This window comes from Hemicordylus capensis, chromosome 2 (assembly GCF_027244095.1).
Source record: "Hemicordylus capensis ecotype Gifberg chromosome 2, rHemCap1.1.pri, whole genome shotgun sequence".
In the NCBI taxonomy this organism is placed as follows: Eukaryota; Metazoa; Chordata; class Lepidosauria; order Squamata; family Cordylidae; genus Hemicordylus; species Hemicordylus capensis.
In genome coordinates this window covers 98,143,753-98,159,011 of record NC_069658.1, presented here as the reverse complement: position 1 = coordinate 98,159,011, position 15,259 = coordinate 98,143,753, and the positions used below count along the sequence as shown (strand labels likewise).

The 15,259-nt window shown below is 47.1% G+C and overlaps 1 protein-coding gene and 1 long non-coding RNA gene across 6 annotated transcripts in view; one reads left to right on the top strand and one right to left on the bottom strand.

The window, feature by feature from the left end:
* The window catches only part of GKAP1 (G kinase anchoring protein 1), a 70,962-nt gene that overhangs the window by 901 nt on the left and 54,802 nt on the right, over positions 1-15,259 (bottom strand). For all 5 annotated transcript variants that reach the window (XM_053304044.1, XM_053304047.1, XM_053304046.1 and 2 more), the window contains exon 11: positions 9,011-9,088. In XM_053304044.1, the coding sequence (XP_053160019.1) occupies positions 9,011-9,088 (78 nt within the window). The remainder of the gene's footprint in view (positions 1-9,010; positions 9,089-15,259) is intronic.
* Positions 205-8,607, top strand: LOC128348259 (uncharacterized). Its single transcript, XR_008318039.1, has 3 exons — positions 205-424; positions 1,860-1,990; positions 6,944-8,607. It is a non-coding gene; the product is annotated as an uncharacterized LOC128348259 (long non-coding RNA).

Below are 15,259 nucleotides of genomic sequence, written 5' to 3'. Positions count from 1 at the left end.
AAGCCTAATTAAACTCAGTGAGTCTTACTTCCAAGTAAATATTTTCAAGATTGTACTGCAAGACTGGTGATTTCTCATACAGTGTAGGAGATCATCATAAAAAATGGGTTGCAGTCCCAACTTTGCTCCATTTGGACAGGACAATTCTCAGGAAGAAAGATCAGGTGAGCTGCTGAACAGTCCCGCCTCTTTTCCCAGCAGACAGCAGCAAGATATCCCCAGTTCCTTTCCTGTCGTGCTCCTACTTCTCCTGCCTCTCCACATTTCCGTGCTGCCGGCCACTCTGATTCAGGCTTCTCAAGCTGCTATGCTAGCCCCAACACCAATCTGAGCAAACACACCACTGGCTTGACCACTGGGCATCACAGCCTCAAACCTGCAGGCTACAGCACCCCTTCTGGAGCAGCCCTGGAACCACCAAATTGTGAGTACACAGGGCTCCTTCAAACCCTTCCCCAGGACCTCTCCGACTGGGTCAGGGATTTCGTGTCAAAGGAGTTCAGGGCACTCTAGAAGTCATCCATCCCACCCCCAGTTCAGTACTGCAACTCCACTGGGGTCTCAACTCCCGAGAATATTTTCTGCACCTCTAATGCACTGGGGCCACTTGTGCCCTGCCATCAGGGTTCCTCTCCTCCTAACAGCAGCCCTGTGAAGTCAAAACTCCCTGTCCGAGCCCTGGGTCCCAGTGCAAAGGAGAAAGAGACAATTCTATTCATTTTCTGACTGATACAGGCTCCCCAGACCCCAAGAGACCATTCCGGCCTGCTGTGTCCACCCTCTCTGTCATCTAAAACTCCAATTCAGAACCAGAACAGGAAATTCCAGTTCACCATTTGGACCAGGACTGGGAAAAAGGGAATTGTCTGAAGAAAGGGGCCTGGCTAAGCCTACCCATCCCGTCTCACACCTATTCCCCACCCCCCTCGAACTTGCGTTATGTCTCATGAAGCTTCAGCCACCACATTCAGGGCTGCAGACTCTATTTCCATTTTTTTGTCAGAGCTTCAGTCCTTTGGGCTAAGCATCTCCCTCATATGCCTCCAGGATAGACAAAACTTCACCAAGACCTTAAACTCACCAAGGCTACAGCCTTCGTGGCAGATGCAAGCCTGGAGGGCGCTTCAGCCCTAGCTGCCAATGTGGAGGTCTGCAGGACCCTCCAGCTAAAATATTGGCATGTAGATCCAATCAAAAACCAATCTGGCTTCCACCCCTTTCAAAGGTGGCAAGTTGTTCTTCGATTCCTTAGAGCCTGTCCTGGTTGAAACATATGATAAGAAAAAAGTCATGTGTACAAGGACAAGGCAGGTCCTTCTGCCCAAATTAGTCTTCCTTTCGTTTGACCAAAGCCTCAACTAGATTCAAAGATAACCACTCTTTTTGCACTGCTGTCCATTGCCGGTGGGGCCAAAACAGCCAGTCTGGTTTTAGAGCTCCCTCTTGCTGTTGTTCCCCTGCAACTAGTATTTAGAGGCCTCTTCCCTCTGAGGCTGGAGGTGGCTCCACTGTCCCAGCTTCCTGCTGGGGCAGCGCACATCCCCCAAAGCCCTGCGTGGCACCAGCACACACATGGCATCTGTGCATGCACAGGTACCATTTGAGTGGTCAGCATGATGTTGCTAACCATGAAAATGGCACCCGCACATGCACAGATGGCATGTCTGTGATGGTGCCGAATTGAGCTTTGGGGGATGAGCGTCGCCCCAGCAGGAAGCTGGAAGGCAAATGTCATTTTTTAAAGATCCCAAACTGCAATATTGAACTGTGCTCAAACCGCAGGTCGACCCACAGTTCATGCACATCCTTAATGAGATTGTCGCGTTTTCACTTATTTCTGTATATTTTTCTGGTTGCAGGCTTACAGGAAGCTTCCAGGATTTCCAAAAATTGTGGATTGATCACTGAAGCCGCCATGTGGTTAGGCAAAGACAAACATCTGGATGGAGTACTCTTCCTTGCTCCTGCGTGAGCAAGTGGGGAATGTGTGGTGAGTGGCACCATCCTCCTGTCACTAGATGGTGAAAGTGAGGGAACCATGGTCTTCTTGGCCACTAAGATGCTATCAGGAGGGCTGAGGCACGGTCGAGTTTTATTTTCTGTATCACCCTGGGGAGAAGAGGGATATGTGGGAACATGTAAAGGAGATGGGAACTTCAGCTGAGGGTAAAATGTGTCCCCCGTTGAGTCCCTTCCTTTGCGCTCTCGGGTGCAGAAGCAAGGACAATGGTGGTTGCTCTGTGAAGTGAGGAGTCCACTGTTGGGGTGCCGCATTAGTGGAAGAGATCCTCGACACAGGCCCTGTCCAGTTGCCACTCGTGATAGTCCACAGCACTCCTGCTGAGGGTGTCCACCAACACATTTGTTCACCCCTGAATGTGAATTGCTCAAAGATCCATTTGGTGGTAGAGGGGCCAGATCCACCAATGTAGGCTAAGGGCCAACAGGGACCTAGATCCTGTCCTTTCCTGTTGATTCACATAGGCCTTTGAAGTAGTGTTGTATGTCTGGATCTGGGCCTGGCAGTAACAAAAGTAAAGCAGAAGTTCTTTGAGGGCCTTCAAGATTGCTAGGCATTCCAGTTAACTGATGTGATAGGCAATCTTCAGAACGGGACCAAAGGCCGCTTATCCAAAGTGATGAGAAGTGAGCTCTCCACCTGGCTTCTGAAGCATCTGTGGTTACAGTCCCGAGCAGGAAGCAAGATTCAAAGAAAGTCACTCTCCCTAGGTATTTGCAAAAAGTCAACCAACTGAGGGACCTTTCGACAGACTTGGGCAAGACGAGGGGTTTTGACTGCAGATTGAAATAGTCTATGAAACACCATTGGAGGATACACATTTTTAGTTTTGTGTTTGGCAGCACCAATGTGGTGGAGGCCATGAGGCCGAGCATCCTCTGGATTATCTTATCAGCATAATCCTCCAGTAATGTGTGTCTAAACCCGCAAGAGTGTGTCAGCTCTGTGTGAATTGGCTAAGTTGGTTGCAAATGGAGTCCCTGTGAAAGAGCATATTGATTAGGGGACTTCCATGTCAGAGGCACAAAGGCTGAAGATGCACTAGAAACCGTTACTGGCACAGGAGTTGCTTTTGGCCTTGTTAAACCAGGTATGTTTTGTATTGGTGCTTGTTCAAACGTGTGTAGTCTCGTTCCCTTCAGAGGAGATACCGATGGGGTTCTTGGAGGTGATCCTGGAGCATTGTCCACTTCCTGATCCATGTCAAGGCCAGTACTAAGAAGGCCTTGGAACGTCGACCCCTATGGTGTGCTAAATGTGGAGTCTAATAGTTCCAACAGTGAATTTGCCTTATCTTGATCCAGTGAGAATCCCTCATCCTGGCCATAATCCGTCACCATATGTCCCTTATATCTCTCTCTACCTGCTGTGGTGCTGCTCTGGGGAGTAGAAGGAGACTGCACTGGGGTTTGCACTGGAGAGAGAAGGAGATGCCTTTTTGATGCCAAAGCAGGCTTCGCTGGCACATTCAATGCCGATGTCAATGCTGTTGTCCATGTTGAGTCATCAGGTGTCGACATCAACGTCTTCAGTATCGAGCCTTTCGGAGAGGATATCGATGTTTAGCCCTTCAGCATGGATATCGACATCGACATCTTCAGTATCGAATCCTTCGACGCACAACTCAATGTCGATAAGGACTTCTCCGACTCCCATGCCGAGCTACAATCTTGCACCAGTGTTGGAGACAGCGTTCCGTTAGCCGCTTTACTGCAGTGCCTCTTTGGGGGCGGCGAAGCACTCTCCTCCTCTGAGTCGTGTCTCCGCTTTTTTTCCTTATGCCTGTGAGTCTTCATCGATACTTCTTTTGGCTTCTTGAAGACAGGATCTGACACCACGGTTTTAGACTGCTCTGTTGCAGCTCTGTGGGTACCCAACATCGAGCTCGGTAACGAGGTAATTCCCGACATTGAAGAGTGACTTGGTGTCGGTGGCCGCAGCGCCTCGTCATATAGCACCGCTCATAGGCAGAGTGCTCTATTTTTCAATGTTTGTTTAGGGAATGAGCAACAAATTTTAGAAGTTGCTATACTGTATTGCTCACCAAGACACAGCAAACACGAGTCGTGGTGGTCCATAGATGGCAACTTAGCGCAGCATCCCACACATCTCCTAAATGTTGTTTGTGTCTCCATATTTAGGCACGGATGGGGCAAACACCCACTGCATCCGTCCAAAACTCTTCACCAGTTCTCTCAAAGTCCGTTTTTATTCTCGTTAAATCGTAAAGCAAGGATAGTCAAAAGAAGTCCTGAGGTCAACAGTCTGATAGTTCAGTTCTAAATTCTCTTTTTCTTATTTCAGTTAAACAGAGGAGCCAATACCGAAGTATAGATGCTTTGGTGGTCCAACAGAAACTGAGGATCTAATGCCCCCAACTGCCATTTACAACAAAAGCACGAAGCACGTGCAGGGCAGAGTGAGCATCTTGAGGAGCTGGTTAGTCTACCTATCAGGTCCCTGCGCAGGCGCTAAACCCATTTCGTTATGAATGCAATGGATAATATGATCCAGATCCAAGGAGATCTGGAAGATGGACTCTCTTTTTGTCTCCTTTCAACCTACCTCCCTGGACTCCAGGGCATCAAAGACCACTCTTGCACACTGGATTTGAGCATGCATCACCACAGCATATGAAGCCTTAAGCCTCTCAGTCCCATACACCATCATAGCACACTCTTACATGCAGCGTATCCACTTCAGCAGACTTCTTGGTGCTTCTTATTTAATAATAATAATAATAATTATTATTATTATTATTATTTCTTGTTTACACAGTCAGACAGGTTCCATTGACTGGTTTGTTTTATCCAGACATCGAGTCCTTCCCAAGGACCTGGGATGGCTGAATTTTATTGTCAATTGTTATAGATATCGTTGCAGAATATAGGCTGTTCCCAGTAAAGCTGCTTTTTATAATTGGCTGATGGTGATTTCTGTGACCCCTATGGTGTTGAGGTGCTCTTCAAGGTCTTTTGGAACTGCACATCATCATCATCATCATCATCACTACTACTACTACTACTACTACTACAACTACTACATTTTATATCCTGCTCTTCCTCCAAGGAGCCCAGAACGGTGTACTACATACTTAAGTTTCTCTTCACAACAACCTTGTGAAGTAGGTTAGGCTACTACATATCCCCCTGGCCAAGATCTGCAGAACAGCCACTTGGTCTTCTGTCTCCCGCTTCATCAAAATCAACAAGATAAATGCCTTCCACTCTGCACAGGCTGCCTTCGGGTGCATGGTGCTCCAGCAGGTAGTCACAGTCTAATCTACTCCCTCCCATACAACTGGCATGTACCATTGTTGAAGATGACCTCTTACACTGTGTGAGAAAAACACTAGATTTACCATGAAGGGTTCTTTCTACAGTATATGGAGATCATCCAGCCTTCCTGTGGATCAAACAAAGCTGCAGGTCTATTGGTGAGCCAAGGCATGCCTGACTACCTAATGTCTCATTATTTCTTGTTCCCTTATTTATTTCTATTCTCTTTACCTCTTTCAAATTTGAAACCTTCTGGAGCCTATGACAATTCCAGATCTAGGGATATCTTGCTACTGCCATCTACTGGGCTTGGAGGTGAGACTGCCCGGCAGCACACCTGATTTTTCTACCTGAAAAAAGTCCTGTCTAAATGGAGCAAATTGGGATTGCAACCCTTTGTTAATGATGACTTCCATAAACTGTGTAGAAAGAACTCTTCACATTAAGTCAGTTTTTCTTTTTAAAAACTGATCTGCCTACCAATTATAAACACCAAAGTAGGGAATAAATAGATATGGTGATGGAGGAATTGTGCAGATCACTATACAGAGCAGGCCAAAAAACTGAAATATTGGGAGAGCAGTAATTATTTGCATCTTTTGAAGTCACAGAAAAATTAAGACTCATTTGGAAACAGCTACGTCTATATAGTTCTGAAACACAATTCCAAAGTTTATCCAAATGCGTGAACAACTTTTATGGCATGAGTGTAAATCAGTCGTTGGAACTTACCTGAAAGGCCAGTCTTCTCAGTGGTTGGGAATGTATCCATAGGTTGGGTTGCTCCTCCCCCCTGTTCCCAAGACAGGGCCAATAGAAAAGCAGCTGATAACCCATATAGCAGAGGCACATCCACTGTCTTCCAGGTTCCAAGCTACTGAATTGCTTTGGTGTCAACAGCCAAAAACTATAACAAACAGTGGACAAACCAAACAGTAACAGCACAACCAAGAGAAGGGAGGTCCCACGAAGAATGAACTAGCACAATATCCCCGAGACGATGGGTTCTCCCCAGAAAGGAAACGGACAACAGCAGAAAGCAAAGACACAGACAGACCTGACAATGAACTGGGTGGGCTGGATACACTCCCGGCCACTGAGGAGAATGACCTTTCAGGTAAGTACCAACAATTCATTTTCCCTCAGTGGAGGAGTGTATCCATAGATCAGGATATAAAAAAGCCTTTCCCAATTAACAGGAAGGAGTTCAGCTCACTGAGGTACCACCTGCTGCAAGACCCAAAGAAGGGATCAGAGGAAATTAAGGATGGCAGCTTGTAGTGCTGAACAAAAGACAAGGATAAGCCCTCCAAAAGTGAGGACTGAGTAGAGAATGCTGCAGATGTGGCAGTGCTCCTAGTAGAATGTTTTCTTTGTTCCCTTACTTGTTCTTTGTTTCCTTTCAAGACCATTAATTGGTTGCAAGGTCTCAAAAAATATTCAGGCCATTGGATTCATCAGTGTATAAGCCTGGCATATTCTTCCAGGGGTTTGCCCTCCCCAATATCAGTTTTCCTTTGAGACAATAAACAGGATGGAGTACACTGCCTAATGCTGCTTTGTAGGGGGAACAGTTTAAATTGCCTTTATCAGCAGCAGATGATGACTTGCCTACAACTTAAGTCTGCTTTTCTTCTCCCTGCAGGATCTGGGGGAGGGAAGAAATTTGTTTGGAGGTTGGAGACTGAGTTCTTGGGAGAACCCCCCACCCCCGTCTGCTGCATCCATTGGTTGGATGATGGTCAGTTCCAATGGTTGGTAAACCTTTGAAGCCTGCCTCCCACTGGAATGTCAATCCCATTGTCATTGGGAGTTGTGTTGCTTGGGCTAAGATTTCTGGATACCCCTGAAGGAGGCATTATTCCTAAAGGATGGCTGGGCCTTTTCCTTCAACTTTGCCTGACTGGGACAGTTGTGAAAGGGGGATCTGAGTGTCTGAAAGGAAGAACTGGACTGTTTGTTGGCACTCATTCTCCCTTGGAAGAAGATGGCATGGCCTTTTTGTCTTTAGTCTCAAGCAGAACCGGGTCCAAACTTGCACCAAATAATTTATCACCTTTGAAGGGTGTGGCAGTCAAGTTGGGATGAGACTTCTGGTAGATTTTCCAACTCTTGAAGCATAAGTGTCTCCTGCTAATCACATATGATGCCGGGGCTCTGGCAGAAGACTGCATGGAATTCAGCTGTGTTTGCTGTGAAGGCAATAGCTTTTATCCAGTTTGTTCAACCCTTGCCTAAGTTTGGAGTTATCTGGAGGAACCCTTGTAAAAATTCCTTAACCTATGACACGAATGTCAGAGTAGATATGAGGCCATGGAGGCTCACAGGGCCAAGGTCTCAAGTGACTTCTTCAAAATGGCATCACACCTTTTGTCACCTGTCCCCATCCTAGAGCAGTACCTGGCCTTTAACCAAGGCAGCCATGGGCATTTCAACTGAAGGAACACTCAGCATGTCCATGATCTCCTTAGGTAACAGTTAAAAATACTTCTTGGTAGCTGACAAGACCCTGCCCTTGGAAAGATTAGTAATAGGTTGGGAAGGTGGAAAAACCTCATTACCCTCTAGTTCTCTGGGTAGAGAGTGCCCTTGCCATTCTAGATTCAGGATCCTGCAGGCCTTGCAGAGTAACCTAGCAAAATCTCCTTGGGGAGGGGAAGCCTGTGAGAAGCAGAATGTGCTTGGCTGCCTCCTCCTCTCATAGTTCATCCTCTTCCTTGTCTGAAGAGGAGAGATTCCAAGTCCTCCTTGGGATGGGAGAGATCAATAAGATCTGGCTGGAATTCCACCCTAGGGGCTGGGTAATCCTTAGAAGATAGGAATGGGCCCCTGGGGGTTGAGGAAAAAGGTTGAGGAAAGAGAATGGGTGCCTCTGGGCAGTCTAGATGGTTTGGGTGATCCCTGATCAGGGCCCTCAGAGGAGTGAACAGAAGCTACTCTCTTTAGTGGCCCCTCTATCTGCAGAGGTTGGTACAGCAGAGTCAGAGCTCTGACGCTTCTGTAATAGAGTTTTCTCACCTTTTGGAATATGCTCCTGGGTTGGAAAGGAAAAGGTCATTTACTCCCTTCTGAAGCTTCTCAAAGACCAGCTCCTTGAGCCAGACTAGAGTATATTCAGGCATTTCCTCATTTCCCCACTGGCTCTGAGCTCCTTGAACACTGGGGCCATTTGGGGCTACCAAGACTCACCACATCCATCTGGGCAGCTTATGCTGGCTGCTGGGAATTTTATCGCCCTCCTCCAAGTCTTCAGGAATGATTGCAGCATAAACTGAACTCCCAGCACTGCCTGCTGTGTATGCAGCCAAATTCTCAACGGGGGGGGGGGGGGGGCGTGGTTACTGGGATACAGCAGCAGCTGAATTGAATTGAAAGGGCAGCTGAATTGCTGAGTTGAAAGGGCAAGCAGGATCCTCTCAAACTGAGGGCCATGCACTGCCCCTTAAGAGTCCCTCTGCTTCTTCAGCTGGAACTCTGAGTCTGCCTGAGGTTTGAATGGCTCATGGTGTGGGAAGGAAGCAGACTCATCCAAAAATGAAGCCTCTCTATTGCTGTTTCCTTCACAACCCAACCTATGGATACACTCCTCCACTGAGGGAGAATTAAATCAATCTAAAATAGGCTTCAAAACATATCTTCACAGCAAACACAGACTCCATATTCCTCATGATCAAGATGTATATGCATTCTAGTTCATACATGGTTACATTACCTGATATTTAGTTAACTCTGCTTGCAGTAATTTCACTTTAGATCGTTCTTGTTCCAATGCAGCATGAAGATTGGTTACCTAAAAATATATATAACAATGCTCACTAGTTACATTGCTTTGATACAGGTTGTAAATCTTTAAATATCTTTAAAGTGATATTTTAAAGATAATGTTCTCTAATAATTCACTATCAGGATATCCTGAAGAATATAATCTACATGTGTCATTTTGCATATAGTTTTAGTCTCAAAACCCCTTGCTAATGGGATAACTGTTCTTGAAAGTGATATGGTAATCTGTACCATGTATAATATTTTGATAGTTATCAGAAACTATATAAAGTAGCCACATAAATGGGAAAGTTAGGTTTTCGTTATATTTTTTCCTTAAAGGATGCAATCCTTTCACCATTTCACATGGTGAAAGGATATTCTCAAAACAGAAGCTGTTTCTGTAAATGGATATCGAAATATTTTTTTAAAACTGGGTCCTGCAGACTTAGATTCATGCAGAGGATGAAGAACTGAGGGAAGGATGATTATGCCAGCCCTCTAGTGGGTGGGGAAGCGTTTCCCAACAAAAGAGAAGAGCAGAGAAAGTTGTGGAAAGTTTATGACGAATCCTCCATGCACGTATGAGAGCCCATTATGTGACTCACAATGACCACATGGAAGAACTTTCCATGCTTTCCAGATAGTCTTGTTAATTGCAGATACAAATTTTGCATTATACACACGGAATATGTGTAACAGTAGCCCTAAAAATATCTGAAATAAAGACACTTTACATAAGGCTTAGATGAGAAGAACAAATATGTTTAAGCACACAATTGTCACATTCACCTCTAAAGTGAAGGTAAGTCTACTTTTTATACCACAAGAAGCATGCAGAACGGAGAACCACTTCTTCCCACCACACACACCCCTTATCTTGCCTGCATTTAGCTGCTTTAAGCAGTTTCGCCTTGCTTAGTTCACTTTTCCCCAAGCAGGGCTGGGGGGAAATTAACTGCTTAAAAGCAGCAGAATGTGATGAGGTAAGACAGGTGGGTTTCCATTCCCTTCCTCACATGTTCCTTTTGTTAAAACAAAAAATAGACATCCTGCTGGTTTAACAAATATGCAGCTGCTTCAAACATCTAGTTTAACCTTTGAGGAAAGAAAGATCTGAGCATTTATCCATAAAAAGTACAATGAGAATTATTATGTATTGGAAGCAGCAATCTTCCCCAGGCATATTAAGAGACTGTTTCAGTCTTGTTTTGTAATATGGGTGAACACATGAGCCAACCCAATGTGTAGTAATGAGACCTGGCTGAACAAGGCTGATGGGATTAATTTGACCCAAGTTCCTCCACCATGTTTCTCAATAAAGCAGCAACCTTGATTTGTTGAAAGAGAATGCAATGATTTATTTGCATAACAGTAAAAATGATTGCATCTCCCTTTCCATGTACCTTATTTAGAAATCACCTAATGTTGCGTGTACATAGCTAAGTGAACTGCTGACAGAACAAACAATACAAAACAAATATGTATATACCACTTTTCGACACAAGTTCCCAAAGCAGTTTACATAGAGAAAATAATAAATTAATAAGATGGACCCCTGACCTCAAAGGGCTCAAAGTCTAAAAATAAACATAAGGTAGACACCAGCAGCAGCCACTAGAGATGCTGTGCTGGGGCTGGAGAGGGCCAATTACTCTCCCCCTGCTAAATATTAAAGAGTCACCACTTTAAAAAGGTGCCTCTTTGCTCAGTTAGCAGGGGGCTAACAGAAGAGGGATTCTCAAGCACTCCACCCACTCATCCACCCTGCCCAACAGTCTCTGCCTAAACTGATGGAAGTGGTTTAAGGTTTGTTAGACAATCTCAGATTGTGGGTCTTGACAGACTGACAAGTTACCTACCTGTAATTGGTCTTCTATGCATTCACACTAATAGGAACAATGCAATAACATCAGCTACCTTCAAGATTTACCTGAGTTACTTTGTTTTGTGCAAACCCTGCCCCCATGACACTCCCCACTAGACACAGTTCACACCTTTCCCCTCAGTTAGCATCAGTGGTGGCTGGTCAGAGGGGGGTGCCCCCCCGAAAAAAACCCAAGTTAATAAAGGATCAGACTTAACAGCAGCCAGGGAAACCTTCAGAGCAGGGAGCTTCCAGCCCTTCCTCCCCTGCCTGTAAAAACAGGTTGCTCAGCTGTAACTGATGATCTGGTAGAGATCCGTCGACATCCATAAGAAGTGGGTACTGCGCCTGCGCAGGGACCATGCGGTAGCTATGCCGAAGCTTGTTGAGGCGTCCTGACCACGCCCCCACGCTCTGCGCATGCTATTTAAGGGCGGTCAGGACGCACGTTCCTCAGTTCTTGGACGACCGCCGCCAAGGTGATGACCATCCAGGTGAGTTTGTGAAGGTATCCCATTCTATAGTTTCCCTCTCCCCCCCCCCCCATACACATATATGATCCTTATGGAAACAAACGCTGCACACTTGGCACACTACTGCAGAGGGGTAGGAAGGGAGGGTCTTATGGATGTCGACGGATCTCTACCAGATCATCAGTTACAGGTGAGCAACCTATTTATCTGGGTCAAGATCCATAAGAAGTGGGTGTTTGGCAAGCTCCAATAAGGAGGAGGGTGCAGTAGTAATCAAGGTAACACCCTTTTTAAAACACTCCTCCCAAAGTTAGCCTCTGCAGCAGAGCGAACGTCTATAGCGTAATGTTTCACAAAGGCAGTCTCAGAGGACCAGGTTGCAGCTTTGCAGATGTCCATGAAGGTCACTCTGGAGAGGTGTGCAGCCAAGGAAGCGTGAGCCCTGGTAGAATGGGCTTTGATGGCTTCCGGAGGAATTCGGTTCTGAAGTTTATATGTAAACAGTATCAGGTCCACCGGCCATCTGGATAAACGTTGGCGGGAGATGCAGGTCCCCGTGGAGGAGCCTGCATAGGCCACAAACAACCGAACTGTGTTGCAAAACGACTTTGTACGCGACAGGTAGAAAAGGAGCGCCCTGCGTACATCGAGAGAGTGCATGGACCTTTCCAGAGCTGAAGACGGGTTCCTAAAGAACGTCGGGAGGACAATGTCCTGGTTCAGGTGGAAACTGGAGACTACCTTAGGTCGAAAGGTGGGGTCCATGCGCATCAGGACCTTATCTTGGTAGAATCGAGTGTATGGGGGGTCACTCCTCAGAGCCACGAGCTCACTAACACGTCTGGCCGTCGTGACGGCGATTAAGAAAGCGGTCTTCCAGGAGACTAGCTTCATAGTTGCTGTTGCCATGGGTTTGAATGGCGATTCAGTGAGCGTGGAAAGAACCAAGGAGAGACTCCAAGGCTCCACAGGTGGCTTGACCGGAGGATAGACGTTATTCAAGCCCTTTAAGAAGGCCTTACTTTCCGGGTGAGAAAAGAGGGTCGTGCCATCCGCACCAGGGTGACACGAGGACAGGACAGCCAGGTGTACCTTCAGAGAAACATTAGCTAGGCCTTGGGCCTTTAAGGAGGAGAGATAAAGCAGTACCTGCTTTACCGACGCATGCTGGGGCAAAAACCCCCTGGCTCTTGTGTAGTTTCGGAAACGGAGCCATTTGCTAGCATAATTTTGCCTTGTCGACTTCTTTCTGCAATTCAAGAGAATTTCTTTCAAAATCCTATGTGCCACACGGTCAGTCTCAGGGTGTGCACGTCCGGGTGAAGGATGAGGCCGTCGTCCTGAGAGAGCAGGTCCGGTACTTGTGGAAGACGTCGGTACCTGTTCTGGGACAGTCTGCGTAGCTGTGGAAACCAAGATTGCCTTGGCCACCATGGCATTACTAGGATACAAGGGACGGGAGTTGCTAGAAGATGGGCCACCACCCTGGCAATTATCGATTGGGGGGGAACATGTATGGTAATTCCTTCATCCAGTCCAACTGGAAGGCATCTCCCAAAGACATTGGGTCGTGTCCCGCCCTGGAACAAAAGCGGGCACACTTCGTATTCAAGGCTGTCGCAAATAAGTCCACCATCGGTTGAAGCCAGTGGTTGAAAATGGGGGTGATATACTCTGGTTTGAGTGCCCATTCGTGGGGCTTGTTCTGAGGGCAAACCCGGCTGAGGTCGTCCGCTAGAACATTGTCCATCCCCTTGATGTGGACAGCTACGGGTGAGACTTGGTGGCGGAGGCACCAATTCCATATTTGAACAGCGAGGGCACAGAGGCTGCGAGATACTGTTCCATCCTGGCGGTTTATGTAAGCCAGAGCTGTTGTGTTGTCCAGTTGAATTTGCACAGATGAGCCCTGGAGAAGTGGCTGGAAAGCTTGCAGTGCAAGAAAAACTTCCAGCAATTCGAGAAAATTGATATGCAGTTTGGCCTGTGTCGGTGTCCACCTGCCCTGAGTCCGGTGGCGGCCACAATGTGCTCCCCATCCCTGAAGAGAGGCGTCTGTCGTCAGCCAGACTGATGGGATCGGGGTTTGGAAGGGTACGCCTTCGAGGAGATTCCGTTCCTCTGTCCACCAGGTGAGTGAGTCCAGGACCTGGGGCGGGATTTCTAAATGTCTTTGTTGGCTGTGCCTGGTCGGGTGGAAGACAGACAGGAACCACAACTGTAGTTTCCTCATTTTCAAGCACGCAAAGCGGATGACGGTGTTGCAAGAAGTCATTAAGCCCAGAAAGCGTTGTATTGTGCGAGCTGTTTGAAAAGGGAATTGTTGGCATAGATGCACTAGGTCCCGAATGCGTACATATCGCTCTTCTGGCAAGTATGCCCTTTGGTTGTTTGTGTCCAAGACAGCTCCAATGTATGTGGTCACTGGGACTGGGTCCAAGTGAGACTTCTTCCAGTTCACCTGAATGCTCAGGTCACAAAGTAGGTCCAACACACAGCGGATATGCGAAAGTAACTCGTCTTTGCTCTTTGAGGTCAAGAACCAATCATCCAAGTACGGATAAATCGAGATTCCCAGCATCCTTAGATGGGCAATCACTGGGGCCATGCACTTCGTAAAGACCCTTGGGGCTGTAGACAGTCCGAAGGGTAAGACATTGTATTGGAACACTTGCGTTCCTACGGTGAACCTCAGGAACTTCCGGTGTTGAGGTCTGATGCTGATGTGGAAGTAGGCGTCTTTGAGATCCAGCGTTGCAAGCCACCTTTCTCCTTGTAGGAGAGGGAGAATTTGTTGCAATGCCATCATGCGAAACTTCCGGACACGTACAAACTTGTTCAAATGGCGGAGGTCCATAATGGGACAAATCCCCCCATCCCGTTTGGGGATTTGAAAGTAGCGGGAATAGAAGCCTTCCTGCCTGTCCGCCCATGACACCGGGGCTATTGCTCCTTTTTGCAGTAGCTCGTTTACCTCTTCCTGTAAGGCACACGTTGGAGGGGTGAACCTCATTACCATGAACCGTGGTATCGTTCTGAATTCGATGGCATATCCCGAGAATACGATCTTCAGGACCCAACGGTCCGATGTTATACGGTGCCATGCGGGGGCATGGCTCGCCAGTCTGATGTAATGTGGCGGCACAGATGATGGTTGAACCCCCGCAGGCAGGGACGGGGAAAGAGGAGGTGTCAGTGAGCGGACAGATGGTTCAGGGATGCTTTTGGGCATTGGTGGATTTGCACTGAGCTTGGCCAGATTTTGATTTGGCTTGATAGTTCCTTCTTTGGAACTGGGTGTAAGGCCTGCGGTAATCTTGGCGGTCTTGGCGATGGTATGAAGGCCTTTGTCGCTGGAAAGAGGAGTGGAACCGTGACTGGTAGGAGGTTGAAGTGGAAGCCTGATTTGTAAAAGTTTTTGCTGTAAACTTTGATTTTTTAAGTTGTTCCATCGTTGAGTCGGTTGCCTCGCTGAAAAGGCCAGCCCTTCTATCGTCTCTCTCATATCGGGCTGCAAATTGGTGGAGCACAGCCAGGCATGTCTGCAGAGGGTGATTGCAGCAGTCATCGCCCGGGACTCACTCTCTGCCAAGTGCTTTGCGATGCTAAGGAGCTGTCTGGTCAGGTCACCGGAGCACTCCAAAGTGAGGCAGAATTTCTTTTGAAACTCATCTGGGGGTAACGTGTCGAAGTCCATAAGTAAGTTCTCCCAGATGCTGTGGCTATATTTAGCCGTACAAGCGGAGTAGTTAGCCACCTTAATGGAAAGGCAGGAGGTTGAGTAAACTTTCCTGCCCAGGAGATCAAATTTTCTACTTTCCTTGTCAGGTGGTACTGTATAGCGCTTCCCAGTTTTAGA